General features: G+C 35.7%; 1 protein-coding gene across 1 annotated transcript in view; it reads left to right on the plus strand.

Moving 5' to 3' along the window:
* The window catches only part of LOC148944898 (uncharacterized), a 192,450-nt gene that overhangs the window by 159,288 nt on the left and 9,633 nt on the right, over positions 1 to 23,529 (plus strand). The window contains exon 8 of the mRNA XM_089098888.1: positions 8,232 to 8,315. Within this exon, the coding sequence (XP_088955014.1) occupies positions 8,232 to 8,315 (84 nt within the window). The remainder of the gene's footprint in view (positions 1 to 8,231; positions 8,316 to 23,529) is intronic.

Genomic DNA, 23,529 nt, shown 5'->3' on the forward strand with positions numbered 1-23,529 from the left:
AGCGACCCGGCTCAATGGTAACCGAAACTCTAAAAACGGAATTTTGATACCAATAGATACATCAAAAGAATCAGATTTTAATGCTGATTTCAAATATATAAATATCATCAAGTTTAGTCTTATTAAACAAAAATTTTGTGCCTGAGAAAATTTGGCTGATTTTCGAAAAAAGGGGGAAAGATCCCCTAAAAGCTATAGAACCTTAATGAAAACCAGACCATCATAGTCAGCATATAAGAGAACCCTACCGTAGAGGTGTCAAGCACCTATCTACAAAAATGTGGAATTTTGCATTTTTTGCCAGAAGAAAGATCACGGATGCGTGTTCATTTGTTTTTTTGTTGTTTTTTTTCCCAGGGGTGATCGTATCGACCTAGTGGTCCTAGAACATCATGGGAGGGTTTATTGAAACGGAAATTTAAAGTTTTAGTGCCCTTTTTAAGTGACCAAAAAAATGGAGGGCAACTAGGCCCCCTCCCACGCTCATTTTTTTCCAAAGTCACCCGATCAAAATTTTGAGATAGCCATTTTGTTCAGCATGGTCGAAAATATGATAAATATGTCTTTTAGAATGACTTAAGCCGCCGAAGTCCCCGGGGGGAGGGCTGAAAGTTATGAACTTTACCCAATGTTAACCTATAGTATTGGTTATTGGGAAGAATACAGACGTTTTCAGGAGGGATTTTTTCTGGTAGGTGGAGGGGGGGGTCGGGGGTTATATGGGAGGATCTTTTCATGAAGGAAGTTTTCATGGGGGAAGGGAAATTGCTATGAAGGGGGCGCCGGATTTCCCATCATTATTAAAGAAAAAGATCAAAAATTTAATAAAAAAAAAGTTTTTCAACTGAAAGTAAGGAGCAACATCAAAACTTAAAACGAACGGAAAATATTACGTATATGATTGGGTTCATCCCCTAGTCAATACCTCGCTCTTTAAGACAAAGATTTTTTAGTACTGTCATAAGAGCTATTTATTCTAATTAACGGCCTTTGTGATTAAGGGGTCATTTTTAAAGAATTGAAACAAAATTTGAACTTTAGCTTAAAGAGCAAGGTAATGATTAGGGGGTGAACCCCCTAATATACGTATTAAAAATCTATGAATATAGAAGATCGTTCCGTAAATTAATTCGTAAGTTAAGTATATTTATTACTAATAAAAACGTTCGTAAATAAAATTAAACAAGTTTCGAGAAAGCCACTTAACCAAATAAAAGTAAAATTAATATGCAAATTGTCGTTTTAATTATTCATGCACGGTGAGCCAATATCAAAACCTGCATTAATTCAAAAATGTTCAAAAATTAAATAAAAAAAACTAAAAGTTTTTTTTAACTGAAAGTAAGGAACGACTTTAAAACTTAAAAAGAACAGAAATTATTCCGTATATGAAAGGAGCTGTCCCCTCCTCAACGCCTCGCTCTTTACGCTGAAGTTTGACTTTCTCACAACTCAATTTTTTTTAAACATTAAAAAACTTTAGCGTAAAGAGCGAGGCGTTGCGAAGGGGACAGCCCCTTTCATATACGGAATAATTTATGTTTTAAGTTTTAACGTCGTTCCTTACTTTTAGTTTAAAAAAAAACTTGTTTTTTTTATTTAATTATGAGCAAAGATACGTCATATCTAGGCACTAAAGAAGTTTCCAGAATCAAGTAAAAAGTCGACGTGGAGACCTCAAGTTTTGGTGCAATGCTAATTAATTAGTTCTAAACATCAAGGCTCGTGCCTTTTTATAGGCTTAGTAAAACTTAATAAATTATTTATATATATATATATATATATATATATATATATATATATATATATATATATATATATATATATATATATATATATATATATATATATATATATATATATATATATATATATATATATATATATATATATATATATATATATATATATATATATATATTCAGAATCAGAATTAAAACAACAATTCGTTTGATATGTATATAGACAAAAATTACAGCACCCAGACCAAAAAAAAAAAATGAGGTGAAAATAAAGATAGGCTATATAATAGTACAAAAAATACTGGTCTCTCGTTGTTAAGTAGATGTAATAATCTATTGACCTTAAACCTTGTAGGGTAGCACCAAATTTTTCGCCCAAAAATTTGGACGAAACTTGAGTTTCATTTATTATTTAAAAAATATTAATGGAAAATGCAGTCAGGGTTTACATTAAAGTCGAGATACGTATATAAACTGTCTGAAATTTCATTATAAATAGTTATAGCCCAATGTAATAATTTTTTTATTAGTTACAAACTGTAAAAGAAAAATAAAATTAAAGGCAATATTTAAGCGCTCTAAATATTAAAGCGAAACTTGAATAGTTTTAGAAAATAAAAAGGTGCTAGGTAAAAGAAACCAAAAGCAATATAAAAATAAGCTATAACCTAAAACTTACCGAACAGATAATAGCCAATTACTAAATACCTTAAAAATAGCCAAAAATGATTACATTAGTCCATGGCAAAATTTCACAAGGAATGGATAATTTTACCAAAAAACAAGACGGTTGTAACCAGAGTATCAGATTAGATTATACTGTACTCCAGCTGCAAGCCGTCCTAACGACGGCTTGTAGCTGGGGGATATTTAAGGTTTTTATGGAAGGGTGGTTGAAATTACAATAAATAACCGAGTCAAAATCCAAACGAGCAGAAATTAACGTGAGTAGAGTTCAAAACCTCTATGCTTTCTAAAAGCCAGAATACAATTTGTAATTTACTGAAAAAATCAAATGAATGTATATTGTCAGTTTAATATACATATGCTGATATTTATTTCTTAAGATCTTATTTAATTTTTGATTTCTTACAGTTATAAAAGTGAAAATACTTAAAAAATTTTTTCAGTAAAGTGTAAATTTTATTCTGGCTTTTAGAAATCCTAGGGGTGTTGAATTCTACACATGTTAATTTCTGCTTGTTTTGAGTTTGACTCGGTTATTTATTGTAATTTCTGTTTGTTTTGGGTTTGATTCATTTATTGATGCTGATTTCTTGTAGTTGTATGCTTGGTAGATTATTTTATTCTATTTTTGTTCATTTTTGGTTTAATGGAGTTCTTTACTTTTTTTTTAAAACTTTTTTGTGGAAAATCTTTTAAATTAATTTCTGTTTGTTTTATATTGATATAGTCTTTTTCAGGGAGAAAGACTTAGCCTCTTCTAAAGTTAAACAACCACCCTTCCATAAAAACTTTAAATATCCCCTGGGCATAGCGGGACAATACGACGCGCGCGTGTGTGTGTGTGGGGGGGGGGGTAGCTGCCCTCCGATCATTTGAATGGAAGTGTTTGGGGGAATGATGGGTGTGGGGAGGGGCATTTAAGTTCTGATCACTTTCGACTAATAAAAAAGGCACTAGTCCTCTCAATTTTCAATCGAATGAGCCCTTTTTAATTTATGGGGGGACGGTTGTTATCCTCAGAGACATAATTTCTAGACCATTCAACTACGTCGAACAAATTGACCATATTAAAATTTTGATCGGAAATGATTTGCGTGAGGGGGTGATTCTCCCTCCGATTATTTTCGACCATTAAAAAGGGCAATAGCCCTCCCTAATTGAATCCCTTTTGAACTTTCTACGACAACGCTATTTATAAAAGCCTTTTATGTCCCCAGGGCATAACTTACAACCCTTACCCTGAGGGCTGGGGGGGGAGTTGTCATCCTTAAAGCCCTAGTTTCCAGAACTTTCAACTAAGTTGCACAAAATGGCTATTTAAAAATTTTGATTGGACGTGTTTGGGCAAATGCTGGGCGTGAGAGGGAGGTTAGCTGCCTGCCCATCACTTTCGACTATTAAAAAGGGCACTACCCCTTTCAATTTCCAATTGAATGAGCCCTTTTTGAAGTTTCTACGACAACGTTTTCTATAAGAACCTTATATGCCCCCAGGGAATAAGTAATAACCCTTGCCCTGAGGGGTATGGGGGTTTGTTATACTCAAAGGCATAATTTCCAGAACTTTCAACTTCGTTGAACAAAATGGCTATCTCAAAATTTTGATTGTATGTGTTTGGGGAAATGTTGGGCGTGAGAGGGGGCTTAGTTGCCCTCCGATTCCTTTCGACTATTAAAAGAGCACTAGCCCTTTCAATTTCCAATCAAATGAGCCTTTTTTAAAGTGCCTACGACAACGCTTTCTATAAAAACCTTATATTCCCCCAGTATATAACTTACAACCCTTGCCCTGAGGGCTCTGAGGGGAGCTATCACCCTCAAAGACCTGATTTTCAAAACTTTCAACTGCGTTGAACAAAATGGCTACGTAATGGCTACGTACGATAACGCTTTCTATAAAAACCTTATATGCCCCAAGGGTATAACTTACAAACCTTACCCTGAAGACTGCGGGGAGGGGGGTTCTCATCCTCAAAGACATAATTTTCAACTACGTTGAACAAAATGGCTATCTCAAAATTTTGATTGGATATGTTTGGGGAAATTGGTGTGCGTGAGAGGGGTTTAGTAGCCCTTCAATCAGTTTCGACTATTAAAAAGGGCACTAGCCCTTTGAATTTCCAATCGAATGAGCCCCTTTTCAAGTTGCCTACGACAACGCTTTCAATAAAAATTTTATTTGTCCCCAGAGCATAATTTACAATCTTTGCCCTGAGGGCTTTTGGGGATGTTTCCTCCTCAAAGACATAATTTCCAGAACTTTCAACTACGTTAAACAGAATAGCTATGTCAAAATTTTAATTGGCGTGTTTAGGGAAATGTTGGGCGTGTAAGGGGTGTTAGTTGCCTTCCTATCACTTTCGACTATTAAAAAGGGCACAAGCCCTTCCAATTTCCGATTGAATTATCCCTTTTTGAAGTTTCTACAACAACTCCTTCGATACGAAGTGCCCTGGTCTAAAGGATAAAAAAAATAATACATTGTGCCAACATCGTTCTTTCCTTAGGCAGCGCTATTGTGCTGCCTATGATAAGTCCGTCCCGTTTTGGTTTTAGCTTTTTGTCCCTTCTAGGTTGGTTTTCTGTACATAAACCAAATCTCCTTGGGTATAGGTTGTTCTATTTTGACTTTTCTCGTCATATTTTCTGTTTTATTGCCTTTGCATTTTCCAAATTTTCCTTAACTTGTTCATTAGCTTTTTTCATACGCATGATCATTTCCTGTTTATATAGATCTAGGTTGTAATATGTTCTATCATTTTCTATTGCATCCATGCAAACTCTTGGATCTCAAAAATTTTGTAAAAATGGTGTTTTTTTAAAGACGTGAATAAGTTGTGTTTATCGCAAAAACTACAAAAGGTAAATGGTCATCCCAGTTTTCAGGTTCCTGTTTTGCGTGTATCCCTAGCGTATCAGCGAGTTGTTTATTTTTTCCTTCAATTTTCCCATTTGCAGACGCCATGTATGTGGAGGTATATCACCGTTTTATACCCAAATATTCCGTTATTTTGTCTAATATCCTTGCTCTAAAGCATGGGTCATTTTCGCTGAGTAGGGTTCTGGAGAAAATTCCATGTCCCAAAAATAGGCGGTTTACCTTTTTAGGGTGAGTAAATCTCTGTAGCGTGTCCTTAGGCCTTGTCCTGACTAATTATCTTGAGCGTACCTACTGGGAGTTAATCGTGAAGCTTAAATAATGTTGTAGAGAGGTTTGTTATAATTTTAATACTTTTATTGATGCAATATACTATACAAATTCTGGCTACATATGCCATGGGGCTAATGGTCCCAGATAGTCAACAATTATAAAAAATCTACGATAAAGTACGATACAAGAAGATACTTGAACACTTACAATATTCCAAGGTATTCCCAAAATAAACGGACAGAGGTTAGTCCGTCAAATAGATTAGTGCGCCCTCGGTCCCAAAAATCTAACATTATATACAAAAAATCAGCCACATCAATACCCACCAATTTACGTACCTAGCCACGAAAGTGGTTAGTAGCAATTTTCTTTTCAAACCTCGCATAAAGGATGTTTTCTCTTATCTTAGACTTAGTAAAAAATCGTATTTCGAAACATAGCAATTTGTATTTTGCGTTGTGAATATTTTATTTCATATTAAATTATTTCTGCTTAATTGGAGAGGTTACCACAATGTATTTTGGTCGGCGTTTACCCCCTTCCCCCCACATCCGTGGAAAATAAGGCTTTCCAAATTTGAGAATTTTAATTGATTTTTGTTTTTTTTTTCCGAAGTGGGAAGGAATTTTGGTACAGCGTAAACTCAAGTTTACGCTGGGTAAAACTCGAGAACAAGCCGGTTTCTTCGTTAGTTTCTTTCAGCTTAGCGTGATACAAGACAAAAACAAGTGTCAGAATAGACGGGAAATATGTAATTCGAACTATATATTTGCACATAAGGACAGCTTGGACAGTTTGAAGTCAGAAAACAGTTCTTACTTCATAATATGCAGAATAGTTGTACCTAACACATTTTGCATACATACCAACTATACTTTATCCCTACCCCCCCCCCCCCTAATGTGCAAATATATGGCCCAAAGTTGTTTCTAAAGTAACGAAGAAACTAACAAAGAAACCGATTTGTTCTTGAGTTTTACACATCTTAAACTTGAGTAAGTGGTGTATAATACATAAATACCTAAATTTTTCATGGAGAGAGAGCCGGATTTCCGGTATTATTAAAAAAATGAGAAATTAAATTTAAAAATAAGTATTTTTCAACTGAAAGTTAGGAGCAACAAACTTAAAACGAAGAGACATTATTACGCATATGAGAGGAGTTGCCCCTTCCACAGGACCTGGCTCTTTACGCTTAAGTTTTGAATTTGTGTCCTAATTCTTTAAGAACAATCCTGTAACACAATGGCCGTTTAATTAGAATAATAAGCTTTGTTTTAATTCTAAAAAAAAAACTAGCGTAAGGAGCGCAGGGTCTTGAGGAGGATGCAACCCCTTTCATTTTAATTTCCAATCAATTTTACCTCTCCCTTTACATTTTTACTGGCTATTGATTTCCAAGGTTGTTTAAGTTTTATATATACCTAAAAAAAAAATTTAAATTAGAACGTGCTTGCATCAACAGCAAATTTTTGAATTATGCAGTTCTTAAGAAAGGAAATTTCTGCCACTATTTTCAATTAGAATGCCTCATAACAGACATGGGAGAAAGATTATCGGTTTGATTTAAACTTGTTGTCATATTCAGATCAAATAATGGCATCGTAATACGAATCTACAAATCAGATTCACCCGGTCTTTGAGTGCCCTTACGTCTTGTATAGTCCATTTATGGATCAAACAGTGCGTGGTAACGAACTGTACGTAAGGAGCGACTTGGCTCAATTGTAACCGAAACGCTAAAAAACGAAACACTATAAGATTCATCAAGCTTAGTGGTACCCATCAAAAGTTACGAGGCTGATAAAATTTGCCTGACTTTCGAAAAAGGGGGGAACACCCCCAAAGAGTCAAGGAATCTTAATGAAAATCACACCATCAGATTCAGTGAATCAGAGAATCCTACTGTAGAAATTTAACTGTGCATTTAACAGCTTCATTTAGTGATTAAACACAGACAGTGAGTCATCAAGTAAAATTATTGAATAGTTCATAAGAGTGTCTACCAAAGGAAGTCATGTGTTCTTCTTCTTTTTTTAGAGTTTTCTTTTCATCATTTTATTATAGATGTGTATTGATTGATCTTTTTTTATTATTCTTATTTTTACTGTATCTATCACTTAAAGTTGGGTATCTTTCATCAATAACTCTAAACTTATTCAGATTTTTCTTATGTTTTATTTCATTTATGTTTTTTTTATGAGAGAAGAAAAATCAGAGCTTAGTTTTCATATTCTTGCGGAGGATTGCTAAACTGAGGAAAGCTAAATTGACAATTGAAGTTAAATTGAAGTTAAATCTTCCCAAAGAGAAATGTCGAAGAAATTAAAAATCTCCAGCAAGTTCTGCTCATTTTTCTGCATATTTAAAGCTTACATTTGGTCAATTGTGTGAACAATATTTGATAAAACGTGACAGAATGTGCAGCCAAAAAGAAAGCTTATTTTGATAATTTGAATTCGATATCCCTTAGAGGTTGCATCTCTGCTTTTAGCGATTCTTATATGTTTATAAAACGCTACAAAACGTTACAGTAAGACCTCTAGGTTTATCAACATTTTCTTATTTTACGTATATTTACGTATGTACTTCTTACGTTTTATATTACGTATATTTACGTATGTACTTCTGAAACTAACGTTTTATTTACAGAGCACTTAAGATTGCATTCTGGAGAAAAGCCGTTTAAGTGTGCTACATGCGAGAGACGATTTACCCAGCTTAGTCATTTGAAGAGTGAGTGGCTAATAATATTTTTGTTCACCTGTATTATTTTTTCCTTTACCTGGTTTTTCATCAACTTGAAATTTCAACTTTATAACCTAGCAGCAAGAACTTTAAGTTTACTATCAAATGAGCCCCTGAAAATTTTCTAATACAAATCCTTTCATACGAAGTGATCTGGTAAAGAAAATCAAAACGGATTGAAACTTTTTTCACTCTTTTGCCTCTTCAATCCATATCGCTCTTAACTTATGCAGCTCTGTTGCATTCTGCTGTATTTTCTAATCTTGTTTCCCTTTTTTTTCTGTTACAAGCATTAAGAGTACACTTTTTGTTTTTTAATAATAGCAATTTATTTATCAATCCAGTATTTCCGTATAGCCAAACTTTCTAAATCCACCAGAATGTCATTTTTGACAAAATTTCCCCCCCCCCCAATTTTATCACCCTTTTCTTAATAGGACCCACCGTCAGAGCATATGGCATGGATTGTTAGCTGTTTAGTGCTAGGTGGCGTTGCGATCATTCTTCTTGCAGTTGGTTATCGATAGAAGAAGAAAAAATCTTACATTCCGAAAGATGTAATCGCCTGGTTTAACCCAGATTACCTCTCATTTCAACTTTTCATTTTTTAACTATTACTTCAACGTTATTACTTTCAACGTTACTTTTTTTCAGCTTTTTTCAACAACCTATTTTGCAAAGTGTTATTTTAATCGGTGTACTACATTAATTTATTAGGTATATATTGAAAGCTACAGTGATGACAGTGGTCAAGTATGGTTCTAAAGCGTGGGCACTCCTAAAAATGGAGGAGGATTTGTTAGATATTTTCCAGAGAAATTGCCTACGGATTTTTTTGAGTATCTGCCTGACTGAGTGCATCTCAAGTAGCAAGCTGTACTAAAATATATGGTTCAATCCCGCTTTCTAAAGCAATTTTGAGAGAAAGGTTGGTATGGCCAGGGTACGTTTTACGAATGAAGGATGACAGATTACCAAGATAATTTCTTAAACCACATTGGCCTGACATCACATAAAGAAAGAAAAATGAGCAAAAATGGGGTTTTTATAGGCCAAATGAAGATACTGAAAAAACAAAGTGAATATTTCGAGAGGACAAACGCCTCTCTCTTCAGCGCGAAACGAAACGATGTATCAATAAAAGCCAAAAATTAAAAGAATTAAAACCAACTACCTAACAACCATAAAAGCGAGTTATTCGCCAATATCCGCGATTTGCAAAAAAACCAAAAAAAATATGAACTGCCATCGACGGATACTAGCGAACAACTGACAAAGGAAAGGAAACAATTCATTCACTCTAAAAACAACACGAACCAGCAATTAAATAAGTTGGAAAACTATGTCATTTGATTTCGGATTTTAATTAAGGCATTTCTTGCAGACACCCTTTGAGACCTAAGGGGTTGTTCACGTGTTTGATTAGATGACTGGGAAAGTGGTTCAAGGTTTATTTCAGGGATTACTAAAGTATCGGCTTCTCTTTTGAGAAAACCGAAATATGACTCGTTTATTCCTAAATCACCGGAATCTCTGTTTAAAGCTAGACCTAAATGTTGGTATTTATAAATTTCAACAGCTTCTCTGTAGTGCTGGACAATACCTTTATCATGCGAAATAAGACTAGCTTGATTAAACAAAATAGTATGGTCTGGTTTTTCAAAAATGTGCTCTGCAAAGGCCGAGTCAAAATTTTCTGTTTTTTTCCGCTTTTTAAGTGTATTATTAATTGAACTAGAGTGCTGAGTTAATCTATCTGTTAGTCGCTGATCAGTTCTTCCGATATACCAAAGACCACACGAACAAGGAATTCTGTAAACACCGGAGTTTTCACCTATTGGGATAGGGTCTTTACTTTGATAAATTTGGGACCTGATAGTTTTTCTGGGTCTATAATAACTGTAAATGTTATTTTTCCTTAGATTTTTTTAAATGTGGTCTGAAACCCCTTTAACGTATGGGAGACCAAGATAAACTGGATTTTCCCTTTGATTTGTGTTTTCTGTGGAACTATCTGATAATCTTTTAATGCGTTTTGCAATTACAGAATTTATTAAACTAATTGGATAACCATTCCCAAATAAAATATCTCTAAGGTGTTTGAGCTCTAAATCCAAGAAACGTGTTGAGCATACTTTCAATGCTCTATCAACTAGAGAAGTGACAACTCCTCTTTTCACAGCAGGAGAATGATTAGAGTAAGAATTTCAGTAACGGTCAATATGTGTGGGTTTTCTATAGACACTAAACTAGAAAACTGAATCATTTCGGTGCACCAGAACATCTAAGAAAGGAAGACGCCTCTCTATCTCTGATTCCCGAGTAAATTTCAGTTTTGGATCCAAGGAGTTGATCAAGTGAAGAAAAGAACCCAGAGACTCGTCACCATGCTCCCATAAATAAAAAATATCATCTTTAAAACGAACCCAAAATTCAGGTTTACAAGAACTTTGCAAAATAGCCCTTTCTTCAAGGTCTTCCATTAAAATATTAGCCTGTATTGGAGAAAGGGGGGCACCCATGGAGAGCCCATATTTCTGTCTATAAAAAATGCCTCTATAATGTAAGTAAAAAGAAGTTCTGTTACAAAGGGCTGTAAGCGCAAGAAGTGTCTGATTCGAAAGAGTAGAATTTTCTGATATAGATGGGTTAGAATTAAGTTTTTGCTCCAAAAACAGTTCGACCTTTTGAGGATCACAATTGGTATACATTGAATCTGTATCAAAACTGCCAATTCTTGTGTTTGGTTTAACCGAAACTTGCTTTACCTTGGAAACAAAATCAGCAAAATTTTTAATATAGGATTTCTGAGCCTGGATTAGTGGGCAAAATATCACTGATAAGAATTTCCCTATTTTTGCTGTAGGGGAATTAAAAGAAGAAACAATGGGTCGAAGTGGGTTACCGGGCTTATGAACTTTAGGAAGACCATAAAATCGAGGGGACGTGCAACCGCGAGGGTAAAACCTTTTGTACAACTGATCTGTAATTTCACCTTTTCCTTTTAGATAAGAAAGCTCTTTTCGAACTTCCTGTATAAATTTTTCTGTGGGATCGGTAGCTAATTGTTCATATGTGTTAGAATCATTTACCAAACATTACCAAACATTTTCCTTCTCGGCCAACCGTCTAGGGCCAAATGAAAAGTGTGTCGTTCCCGACTGGGATGGTAGGATATCGTTTGGAAAGATTTAAGAGAAATGAAAACAGTTACCCCCCAATTCTTCAAATGACCACCACGAAGTCTGCGCCAATCTGGCGAAGGAGCAGCTACAAGCACTTGCTGGATGATGTGATCATTGGGTCTTCTCAGGTCATGGCCACTCCAGCGCAGTCTTCTCTGTTTAACAATCGTGTCTTTGGGCGTAATGTTACAACAGCAGTAACGCACATCAGCTTTTGAAGTTCTGTCGGATCAAGACCATAATATGTAGATGAAGCACCTTCAGTGGCCAAGTCTCAACTGCATTGAAGAGAACAGATGTAACAGCCACTTTATAGACACAAATTTTTGTCTTCACGCTGATCTCCCGTCTGATCCACAAATGATAAAGGAGTTGAGAGAAGTTGGCTTGGGCCTTGTTGATTCTGTTGTATATTTCAAGGTCACAGCCTCCAAGAGAGTCTATTTGTGAGCCAAGATAAGTGAAGATACTGAATTTTTCCAATTCCTGTCTGTAAAGCATAAGCTGAAAATCCGACGGTATATCTAGATCCACGACTTTAGTTTTGACCGTGTTGATCTTTATAAACATTAGCTGAGAGAAATATGCTATTTCATTTAGCATTTCTTGGCCAGTTGCTGGATCAGCAGCAAGAGCACCGATGTCATCTGCCTAATCAGGTCACACACGTTAATGCCCAATTCTATGATGACACCATTAAAAATCAAGAGTGCTCTTTCTAGAACCCAATCTATACAGTAGTTAAACAAAACGGGGGACAATGTGCACCCATTTTTTAAAACGGTTTCCACATTAAAAAGGCTCCTTTTCTTCACTCAACACTCTTGCAGTCTATCTATAATGCTCCTAGTAGGCCTTTCAGTAGCTCTGAATTCAAGGGGCTTACCATCCATCAAAGGCTTTCACGGGTTACAGAGTTGAAAGTAGCCCCGAATCTCAGAAACTAGGGTTAGTTATATGGAGGCTGTAGCGTTCGCATTGTTGTAAAAATAAAAGGAAGAGTGAAGATCTGGTTAGCGCACCCTCTCCATCACTAAAATCCACACTGATCTTCACGTTTTTGCTCATCCCTTGTTCCCTCGAACCTTTTGAGTAAAGTAGTTGCAAATACTTTGGTGGTCATATCCATGAGGGATATCCCTCGATAGTTACAGCTGTCACAATTCTACCCCTTCCTAAATACTGGTATTATTAGTGACACCCTCCAATCAGACGGGAAGATCTTCTCCTATATTGGACTGAAGAGGGATGCTGGTTGCTCCGCTACAACATTTGGTGAGGCCTTTTATACCTCAGGACACCATCTTCGCCAGTTGACTTATTGCTTTTAAGCCGTTTGATAGTGTTAGTATCTCTGAAGTTGAAGGTGGTGCCATGTCAATTTCATGCTGTGGCTTTGTCAACTGTGTGTGGCAGCATCATCGTCGCATCTTGCCCTTCTGTGTTTGAATCAAGTAGGTCTTTAGTGTGATTCTTCCAGTGATCAAATTTACCTTTTGGGTCATTAGTTTTAGCTGATTTTTCCATGTCTAGAGCAATCTCATTCCAGGATGGTTGGTGGTCCTGACTCAAGCTGGTTTTAACCTGCTTTGTTAATGACCTCTTTGCTGTGGTTGAAGTATTTGATGTCAGTTGTCTAGTCTCAAATAGTTTACAGTTTTATCTGTGACATATTTTTTCTCAGCTTTCCAGGAGTACAGCCGATAGCTTCTGCAGTCACCTTTTCTGTGGTATCCAGGAATTTTCATCACAGTCTGTGAGGCTTTCGAACTGGCTCTGTAATTTCGAGCAAAAGTGTTATTTCACTTATTGAATTTTTGGTTTCTCCACGTCTAACTTCCTTTTTGGGAACTGTTGCTTCCTCACGCTCAACTTCAGGAGTATCTTTGTACCTACAAGTGTATGATTACTTCCAGATTTTGATCCCTTGCACACTCCTCTATAAGCTTAAGAAACGATGACTGAGGATCAATATATGGTCAATTTGAGTATCGTTTGAGTTCTAATTTATCCTTAGAGAGGGTTTTGGTGTGGAACATTGTGCTGGTGATGGTAAGGCTATAGGGTCTCGTGAACTGGAATAGTCTTTCTCAATTGGGGCATTGCTGGCCGCAAGTGAACGTACCAACAATATCACGAGCATCGTGGATCGATTGGGCCAACACGGAAATTCCAATCACCTGCTAAATTCAGTAAGTCTTGTTAGGGGCATTTCTGCATCGTTATCTTCAGATCAGTGTAGAGGCAGTCCTTGTCAGCATCCATTGTAACTCTCATTAGTGCTTAGACAGTAATGATAGAGATGTTGGATAGTCTTTTTGTTTCAGGCGTAGTCTGGCTATTCTGGGGTTCATTGGATTCCATGCAAGAAGAGCCTTTTGTGTACGGCGGCCAATAATAAAGCTGACTCCATGGTTGCCGGATTCATCATACGTACCAGATTTGAGAAATGAGTACGAGTTGTCAGAATCGCCAACTGGTACGGTTTCTTCAGACAACCGTTCAATCTTGTCTCTCACTGACAAAGAAAGTCTGCTTGGTAGCGATTCATTTCCATAGCCATCACTAACATTGTTGATTATCGTTTCACGGATCTTACATTCCAGCTATAAACGCAGAATTCAGCCTTATGTAGGTTTACTAACAAAGAATAACTCGCTCACTTGTCAATCTCGCCAATAAATAAAAGTTCAAATAGGGATAAAATGCTTTGAATAGACAATGATAAATTTCACAAAAATACTATATATTTCGGTCACATATACAGTCACATATACATATGCAGTCACATATCATCAGTAATAAAACTAAACTAAAACAATGATTTACACACAAAATAAAATAAACTAAATATTGTTTAATAATCTTATTTTTTACAAAGCAAAAACGGAATCGAGTCTCTTTGACCTTCTTGGATCTGGTTCGTTAGCGTTGAATTAACTAACACTTGGACAGAGGTTAATCGCATTGGGTGAATTGAACTCTATTCTATCGTATTTTAATAAAATATCGTAAATAGAGTTCAAAACAAATTCACCCGTGTCTTATAAAATTTTCTTGATTTAGAAAGTTTCGCGAAAATTTTGCTTTAAAATCTGGTCCCTAGAAATAAAAGAGACATAATCGAACAAAACAAAAAGGTCCGGAAAATTAAAAATATGTTCCGAAAGGGCTGAAGTGAAATCTTCAGGCTTAGAATTTTGTTTTAAAGCCGATGAAATAGAGTCTTTATGTTGTAGCAATCTCATTTCCAAATTCTGGTTAGTACCTCCCAGATATGAGCTTCCGCAAGTATATGGGTTCTGATAGACCCTTCTTTGTTGCCCCAATGAAGTTAGATCCTTCCCAGAATTTAGAAAACTACCCAAAGTGTTACTTCTCTTTAAAGCTACCTTTAGACTATATAATGCATTAGACCATATAATGTATTACAGGTAATCACTAAAAAAAAAAAAAAAAAAAAAAAAAAAAAAAAAAAAAAAAAAAAAAAAACTGTCTTCCTAATTTAGTAAATGAGCACTTGAACAAGGTTTAGACCTTACTCATCCATCCAATCACCTAGGACAAAACAGTACATCCAACCCAATAGTCCAAAAATCAAGTCCAAAATAGAGCAAATTCAGCATTAATAAGTGTAAATCATTGTCACAAAACCAAGCCATAGCACCTTAAGTCTACAAATTTAATGTTAAGGAACAAAAAACATCCTTCTCCTGAGTTGTATCTAAGACTTCCTTAGAAATCTCTAGAAACTTTTTCTTCTTTTTGAACAAGTCTGATTGATTAACCACTCTGGATACATGATACTTATTAATATTCTTCTTAGAAAAGACAACTCCTCAAACAATTTCGGAGAGCAAATACTAAAGATCCGGTCGGTTAAAGAAATGGTCAAATCGGAATTTCCTATTACGTCCATCACAGACATAAGGATTCTAAAAAACTAAAAAAAAGGATGGTTCAGTCATTATTACAGAAGCAGATAAGGGTAGCACTTTAGTTGTGATGAATACTGAGGACTCTGAGTTAAAATTAAGGCAAAATGATGAAACAACCTACAAAAACCTTTCGTATAATCCGATAGATTCTTAGACAAATTAATTAAAAAAAAAGCTTTTTCCACAAAATAAGTTTTTCAAAGAAAAGTAAAGAACTTCATTAAACCAAAAATGAGCCAAAATAAAATCAAATAATCTACCAAGCGTGAAATTGCCACAATTCAGCGTCGATAAATAAATGAAACCCAAAACGAACAGAAATTACAATAAATAACCGAGTCAAACTCAAAACGAGCAGAAATTAACATAAGTTGGGCTCAAGGCCCCTATGCCTTCCCAAGGCCAGAACATAATTTGCACTTTACTGAAAAAAATATAAATGTTTTTACTTTTATAACTTTAATAAATCAATAGTATTAACATTTTGATTAGTAAATATCAGTATATGTATATTAAACTGAGAATGCACATTCATTTGTATTTTTCGTTCTTATAGGCAGCGCGATTGCGCTGCCTATGATAAGTTTTAGCACAAATTAAAGTGCTTGAAGGACACAGTTCCTTGCGTCATTGCCACGCAGTTCCTTGTGTCCTAAATTATATGGACTTCTTAAAATCCATAAGCCGAACCTACTATTAAGACCAATTACAAGGTCACCGTCAAGTACAAGCTCACCGACAAGTGTTTTGAGCAAGTGGTTAGTATCAATCTGTAAACCACTTTGTCTACACAAATTTCTTATGTTAATAATTTTTCAAACTTGGTTGAAAAATTAAAACGTGGAAATTTCTTCATGTTCTCGACTTTCAAGCTTCGACATTGTATCAATGCACACGAATATTGATGTAGAAGCAGCCGAAACTCTTCCAGAAAGAGAAAGAAAGTTATTAAGAACTTTGGACTTCTTTAGTGGTAAAACAGATTTGGAAGTTTTAATTATGTATTTAGTAATTTTGTACAATAAGTTCTCTGATTTTTTTCTTTTTTTGTGAAATTCATCACTGTCTATTAAAAGGATTTTATCCCTATTTGAACTTTTATTTGTCGTCATGGAAAGGCAGTGTGGTCTTCAAAATTATCAGTCTTACTACTATTCCAGGAAGTTTTATCGTGTCGCTTGAAACCGGGGACGCCGTAGCAGGCACAATATTTCTAGGAGCATTCGTTTCTACATAGATGCTTTTTGAAAATTTTACTAGGGTTCCCTAGACGCTTTGCACCCCGACATGGTTGAGGCAGCCGTCTGCAGAGTCCGTTGTCCATAAAACCGGACTCTACGTCTTGTCACAGATGTCCTATAGAGGATCCTCCAACGATGGTGTTTCTAAGGTTTGTAACTCATGGGACGTGTCAACACGCCGGTGCTGTCTCCAACTGTATTTATGACCCTCGGGCGAGGGTGTCCCAATTTCTTTTATGGACTTCTAGGGACTAGGCCCCTCCTCTTGGTAGACACCTAATATTAAGAAAACGAGCGTGCCAGAAAAATATTGAGGAGGGCCAACTAACCCCCTGGCTCCGCCCCTGCTTGCTGCTGAATTTTTGTCCACAATAGATTCATCATGCAGGGCTTGTCCGGAAATTAATAGGACTGAGTCGATTTAAAAACATTTATTGAGCCAATCGTTACAATTCTTACAAACTTTCAAAATAGGCTCCTTCTGCGTCAATGCTGCGCTGCCAGCACGATTTCATAGCATTGAATGCATCATGGTATGCATTCTCCGGAACAGCCTTGAGAGCCGCGGTGCACGCTGCTTGGATCCCCTCTGTCGCCTCAAAATACTTGCCTTTCATCAGCCTTTTCAGGCGAGAGAACAAAAAAATGTCCGGGGGCCACATCTGGGTTGTAGGGCGGCTGCGGAAGCGTTGGGATGGCAGCCTTGGTCAGATACCTGTTCACGAGAAAGGTGATCTGAGCCGGGACGTTGTCGTGGTGCAACTTCCGGTCGGCTGCTATGTCTTGTCGGGCCCGATTGACCCTTTGTTTGAATCTCTTGAGCACTTCCGCATAAAACTTGGCGTTCACGGTTTGTCCAAAAGGCTCAAATTCATGGGGGACGAGGCCCACGATGTCAAAAACGACAATGAGCATCGTTTTCCTTTGAATTGGCCAATTCTTGTCTTTTGACATGTGCCACTCGGAAGATTGCCTCTTTTTCTCGGGATCATACTCAAAGATCCAGCACTCGTCACCTGTGATTACGCTATTCAAAAATTGGGGGTCACTTTCATACATCTTGAAATTTTCTTGGCACACCTCCACTCGCTGCAATTTCTGATCGTCAGTGAGCACTTTTGGGACCATCTTCGCGCACACCTTGCGCATGTTTATATGTACCTTCACAGTGTCATGAACAATAGATTTTGTAAATTTAACATATGTGCAATTAAACGAATACTTAGTTGACGGTCTGAGTTCAAAACTTTGCGCACACGCGTCAAATTGTTTTTTTTTTTCGAAGTCAAAGGTTTTCCAGCACGGTCTTTATCAGCGACCTCTTCCCGGCCCTCCAAAAATGCTTGATGTCACCGAAACACACCACTTCTTGCCAAAGAAACATCTGGTTGATCGTATCAAACGTCTCTGTCGCAGATTTACCGACTTTCACACAGAATTTAATCGCGTACCTCTGTTCTAACGGATGCTGCATTTTTGGCTTGCACGACTCATAGAAAATACTTCACGCAAAAATGCTTGTCCTGACTCTGCAGGTGCTCGGAGACAACTGACCAGCAGCTCGTTTGTTAGCTAGGAAAACCACTACCGAATCCAGTAGGAGTGCGCACGCTCCGAAGTCCAGTCTTAGTTAAAGAAAATTAGTCCTAATACTATCCAGATAAACCCTGTATATAGTCTAAACGCAAATTCTGCTTACGCTCATCAGTTCAACGTGAAAAATACAGCTTGAAAAAAAAATACAACGTGAAAAAAACTTGGCTGCACGTACTGATGAAGTTAGCACATTTTTATAAGGCAATTCACTATCTTCTTCTTTAATTAAGACCTATTAATTAAGACTTCTTTAATTCCTATAATTTTTTTAGCTTTAAAAAAAAGTAAAGGAGTGTTTCCATAACCTTGATAGTGCCTTATTATTAGGGGGGGGGGTGTAAATATACTCATGAAGCCTCGTCTCACCAACAACTTGGGTTAGATATGATGGATAAGGCGAAATTTATTTTTATATGTTTAAAAAACAGATAAAATGAACAAAGTAATAAATAACAGATGTAGTATAAGGGGTAAAGGTTCGGGGTTAAGACCCTTCAGGCCATTTGAATGCTATATTATACTGAGCTAAGACCTGGGGTAAGATCTTTAAGGCCATTTGAATGTTATACTATACAGACCTAAGACCCTTCAGGTCATTTGAATGCTATACTATACAGAGCTAAGACCATAATTTGGATCATTGTCATACATATAGTTCCTCCTTTCAAGGCCTTTTGACGTCAATCACAAACCCATGTGTCATCCCCTGCAAACAAAGTCCACACTTTAGACCGAACCTCCTCCCATATACAGCCTATGTCAACAAATCAAACCCAGCCTTTCAAAAAGATCACTTCCCTCTTAGTGTCCCCCCTAGTCACCCCCCCCCCCACTTCATTCCTAGGAACACCACTCCCGTATGTACCTCCCAACCCTCAGCACACAAGAATTGGCCTACCCAGGTGTGAATTATGTGGAAGCAAATACAAATTGTCTTACTATACCACTTTTCCCACCCACTCCCCCCAACTGTCCCACCCATACAGAACATAACAATCCAGACTCCACTACCCACAACAACCCAACTTCAAAATAATAAATCTAAGTCATGTGAAAAATATTGTGACGCTTCACGTTACAATTCCCCAAAAATTTATCTAAGTAATGCCGAAAGCTTGAATTTCGACAAGCTTAAGGAAGTAAACATAACTGCGGGACTATTGGATCTCGACGTTATTTCCATCAAGGGAGGTTCACAGCAAAAATCCATCTTTACTAAATTTAAATGATTACCATAAATTTATCAAATTAAGGTCCCATGACCATCCTCTGGGGAAAAAGGGGGTTGGTGTTTCGCTGTTTGTTAGAGAAAATTTATGCCCAAGATCAATTCCTACCCCAGATTTTAATGAGTTTGAAGAAATTCTTTGGATATGCATTAGACCGTAGATTTTGCCCCACATATTAAATATTATTATGGCTGGACTTTTCTATTTCGCTCCCAATCAAAACCTAGAATGAAAACAGAATTACATAGAAAAACTAAATGGCAGCATTGAAAGAATTCAACTGAAATATCCTTAAGCCGGAATCTTTTTATTAGGGGATAAAAATGATTTATCATTAGAATTAACTTGCCGTAACTTTAATCTCAAACACATGGTAGATCTCCCAACGACGAAGGGAGGCACCCAACTAGAGGTTATTTACACTAATATAAAACAATACTATAAAAAACAAACTCTGTCTCCTGCACTCGGCGGTAGCAACCATTATTCAATTAAAATTGTCCCAGATTTTGAGGCCAAACACAATTATAAGGTTACCAAAATTTTTTCCAGACCAGTGACAGATAGAGGCTTTCTGTAATTTAGAAATTCAATAACAAGCGCAACTTGGAGTGAAATTATAAATGCAGAAGATGTTAATGACAAAGTCTTACGGCTCCATGGACTCCTGACTAAACACTACATTGGATCATTCCCGGAAAAAACCAAAAGTGTTCCACTGACATACCGTTCTTCAATCATAACCTTAAAAAAATAACTCCGGAAAAATTATATGCCTTAAAGAATCAAAAATTATAGAGGCAAACAAATTAAGGAAAAACTTAAAGAAGCAACTTCGTAAGGTTGTATCAAACTTCTGCAAAACAAAATAAATTACTAATGCAGTACTAATCCAAAAAAAATGATATGAGGAAATGAAACATATCTGTGGCAAATTATTTGAGCCTCCCATAAAAACCACGAATGACCTAAACCGCCACCTTAGTTTATTTCCCAACGTTGCCTACCCCTGAATCTGTAAAAAATTTCCTCTCAAACCTCTGAAGATAATTTACCAATAATCACAAAATCCAACAATAAAAATGAAACCCGAAATTAAAAACCAGTATCTGCCTCCTAGATATTCCGATTGCACTCGTAAAAGCTTTCTCCGATAAAATCTCAGAGCCACTGATAGACATTTCCAACAAGATAACAAATACAGGTGAATTCCCAGCTCTTTGGAAACGGGGTTACGTAACTCCAGTTCCTAAGAATGGTGTCGATGTCAATTTTGACAAAATTAGACCAATAACATTAATATCACTTTTTTCAAAGCTGTATGAATCATTTTATCTGACTGGCTCAGGGTTTCAATTGCAGGACGTATTGAAATTCGACAATTTGGAAACGTACCAAAAGTGTCAACGTCCATCTATCTGTTACGTATGTATGACACAATACTGAAAAACCTAGAGATACTAAATGCCTGGGCTAATCTCATCTCAGTTGACCTAGAAAAGGCTTTTGATTATGATGACCATACTGTTTTAGTTGATAAACTTTCTCATGAATTCCAATCGAACCTTCCCTGGTAAAAACTATCTCATCATTTTTGAACCAACGATCTCAGGTGGTGAAATACAGGAATACTTATTTTGAACTTCTACCAGTCTATTAAGGAATCCCCCAAGGTAGTATAACTGGACCCATCTTATTCAGCGCTATAGTAAACAATTTGGCAGAAGATATCTTCTTACGATGGTAATTTGTGGATGATATGACTCTACTAGAAGTCACCAGGAAAAATATAAAAAGTAGTTCAATTGGAATCCTTGAAGATGACGCAACAGAAGAATAAAATGTATGTTAACCCATTCAAATATACAATGCTAACAATCAATTTTCTAAGCACAACTCCCTCATTTACGTCTGTTCTTCCAAGTGAAATTATGACAAAAAAATAAAACTTCTAGGAGTAACTATTACTTCTGCTCTTAAATGGGAAGCCGATATTTCAAATATAAACAAGCAAGCGGATATTTCCCTATCTTTCCTTGCGCAATTGGCAAACTATCAATACGCTGCTTCTCATATTTTGGAATTTTATATATCTTTTATTTGCCCAACTTTTGAATATGCTTGCCCTGTATGGCCCTCCTCGCTAAATAAAAATCAACCCAAAAGGTTGGAATCCTTCCAGAAAAAGGCTTTCAAAATAATCGCACGGGAAGGGACTTTGCCTTACTCCTACTTCTTACAAAAGTTTAAAATCAAAATCTTGGAAAATAGACGACATGATCTGTGTCTCCGTTTTGGTGGTACTGCAAGAACCAAAATCCGAACTGAAAACCTTTTTCCGCCTCGCCATAATCCTGAACGGAAGATTCTCCCAAGAGAGGCAAAAAATCCCATCCCCATTCTAGAACCCATAAAGACTCAAACAAAAAGAATATTTAGACAGCTTTATACCAACCTTCACTCAAATCCTCAACAACTCTAATATCTCTTAATAAATTTTATCTATACTCTTGACACTCTTGTTTTTTTTTTGTTGTTGTTTTTTATGACTTATTATATTATATGCCGTTTTATGACTAAATTCTTACCTTTAATGTATGACCTGTTTGATATGACATTATTTTAGCTACTTTAATATTTTTCTTAATTGTTTCAATTTTTGTCTATAATTGTCTATTTATATTTCTTAATTTTTTGGTGTCCATGATCATAATTTCGTTGATGTGCTTGTGATCGTTGTTGTTTAGTTTTTTGTGACACGAACTTATATTCGGCGATTTATCGCGTGTGAAAAGTTTTAAAAATAAAGCCTTATTCTATTCTATTCTACTTACTACGAAACAAAAGTTAATTCTTACAAAATACAAAATACGTGTTACAAAACAAAACTAATTTATACAAAACAAAAATATATCCTGAAAAATCAGAGATTGTTCTTGCAAAATACAAAATACTTCTTATAAAACAAACAATACTTCTTACAAAGCAAAAACATAATTATTAAAAACAAAATACATCCTAAGAAATCACATATTCTTATCATAATACAGAAAAATAACAAAAATACATCTTAAGAAATTAGACATTGTTCTTACAAAGCAAAAAATATTTGTTACAAAACACAAATATATCCTAAACAATCACAAATTGCTCTTACAAAATACAAAATACTTATTACGAAACAAAAAAAATAATTCTTACAAAACAAAAGAAATACTTCATAGAAAGGAAAAAATAATTCTTACTAAACAAAAATACATTACAAACGATCACGAGTACACCTTAAATAATGCAAAACAATACATAAGAAACAAAACAAGGCTCATACGAAATAACCACAGTTCACATTGAATTACAGACTATCTTTACACAAAAAAATATACTTGTCACAAAACAAAAAATACTTCTTTCACAAAAAAACAAAATAATTGTTACAAAACAAAAATATATCCTAAACAATCAGAAACTGTTCTTACAAAAAAGAAATACATCCTAAAAGATCATCCTAAATTATTCTTACAAAATACAATATGCTTCTTATAGAACAAAAAATAATTCTTAAAAAACAAAAAACAAAATACATCATAAACAATCAAAATTTTTTTGCAAAACACAAATTACTTCTTAAAAAAATTGAAATGATTTCTCCGTAAATTTGACAGGTTAATAGCAAATGGTTCTGATAAGTGAATGCTTTTGGAAGGGACCATAGAACAACAGGCTGTTAAATCAAGGATTTGTCTTGCAATTGGCTTGTTTTAAGGAAATGTTTGACGTTCAATGCTAGAAAATGAGGTTGACATAAACAAATTGAAATGATTTTAGCATAAACTTGACATGTCATTAGCAAATTGTTCTGTGAAGGGAATAATTTTTGGAATTGTGCCATAGGACAATATTTTTCTGTTCATGAGATCAAATATTACGCTCAAATCTCTACAGTCATCTATTAATTTAAATTCATAGACGACGCCGTTTTTTTTATTTTACAGTTCCAGTTCTACCACCCTTTT

Source organism: Artemia sp. Qi Xiang Cuo, chromosome 13, assembly GCF_049724085.1.
Source record: "Artemia sp. Qi Xiang Cuo chromosome 13, ASM4972408v1, whole genome shotgun sequence".
Taxonomy (NCBI): domain Eukaryota; kingdom Metazoa; phylum Arthropoda; class Branchiopoda; order Anostraca; family Artemiidae; genus Artemia; species Artemia sp. Qi Xiang Cuo.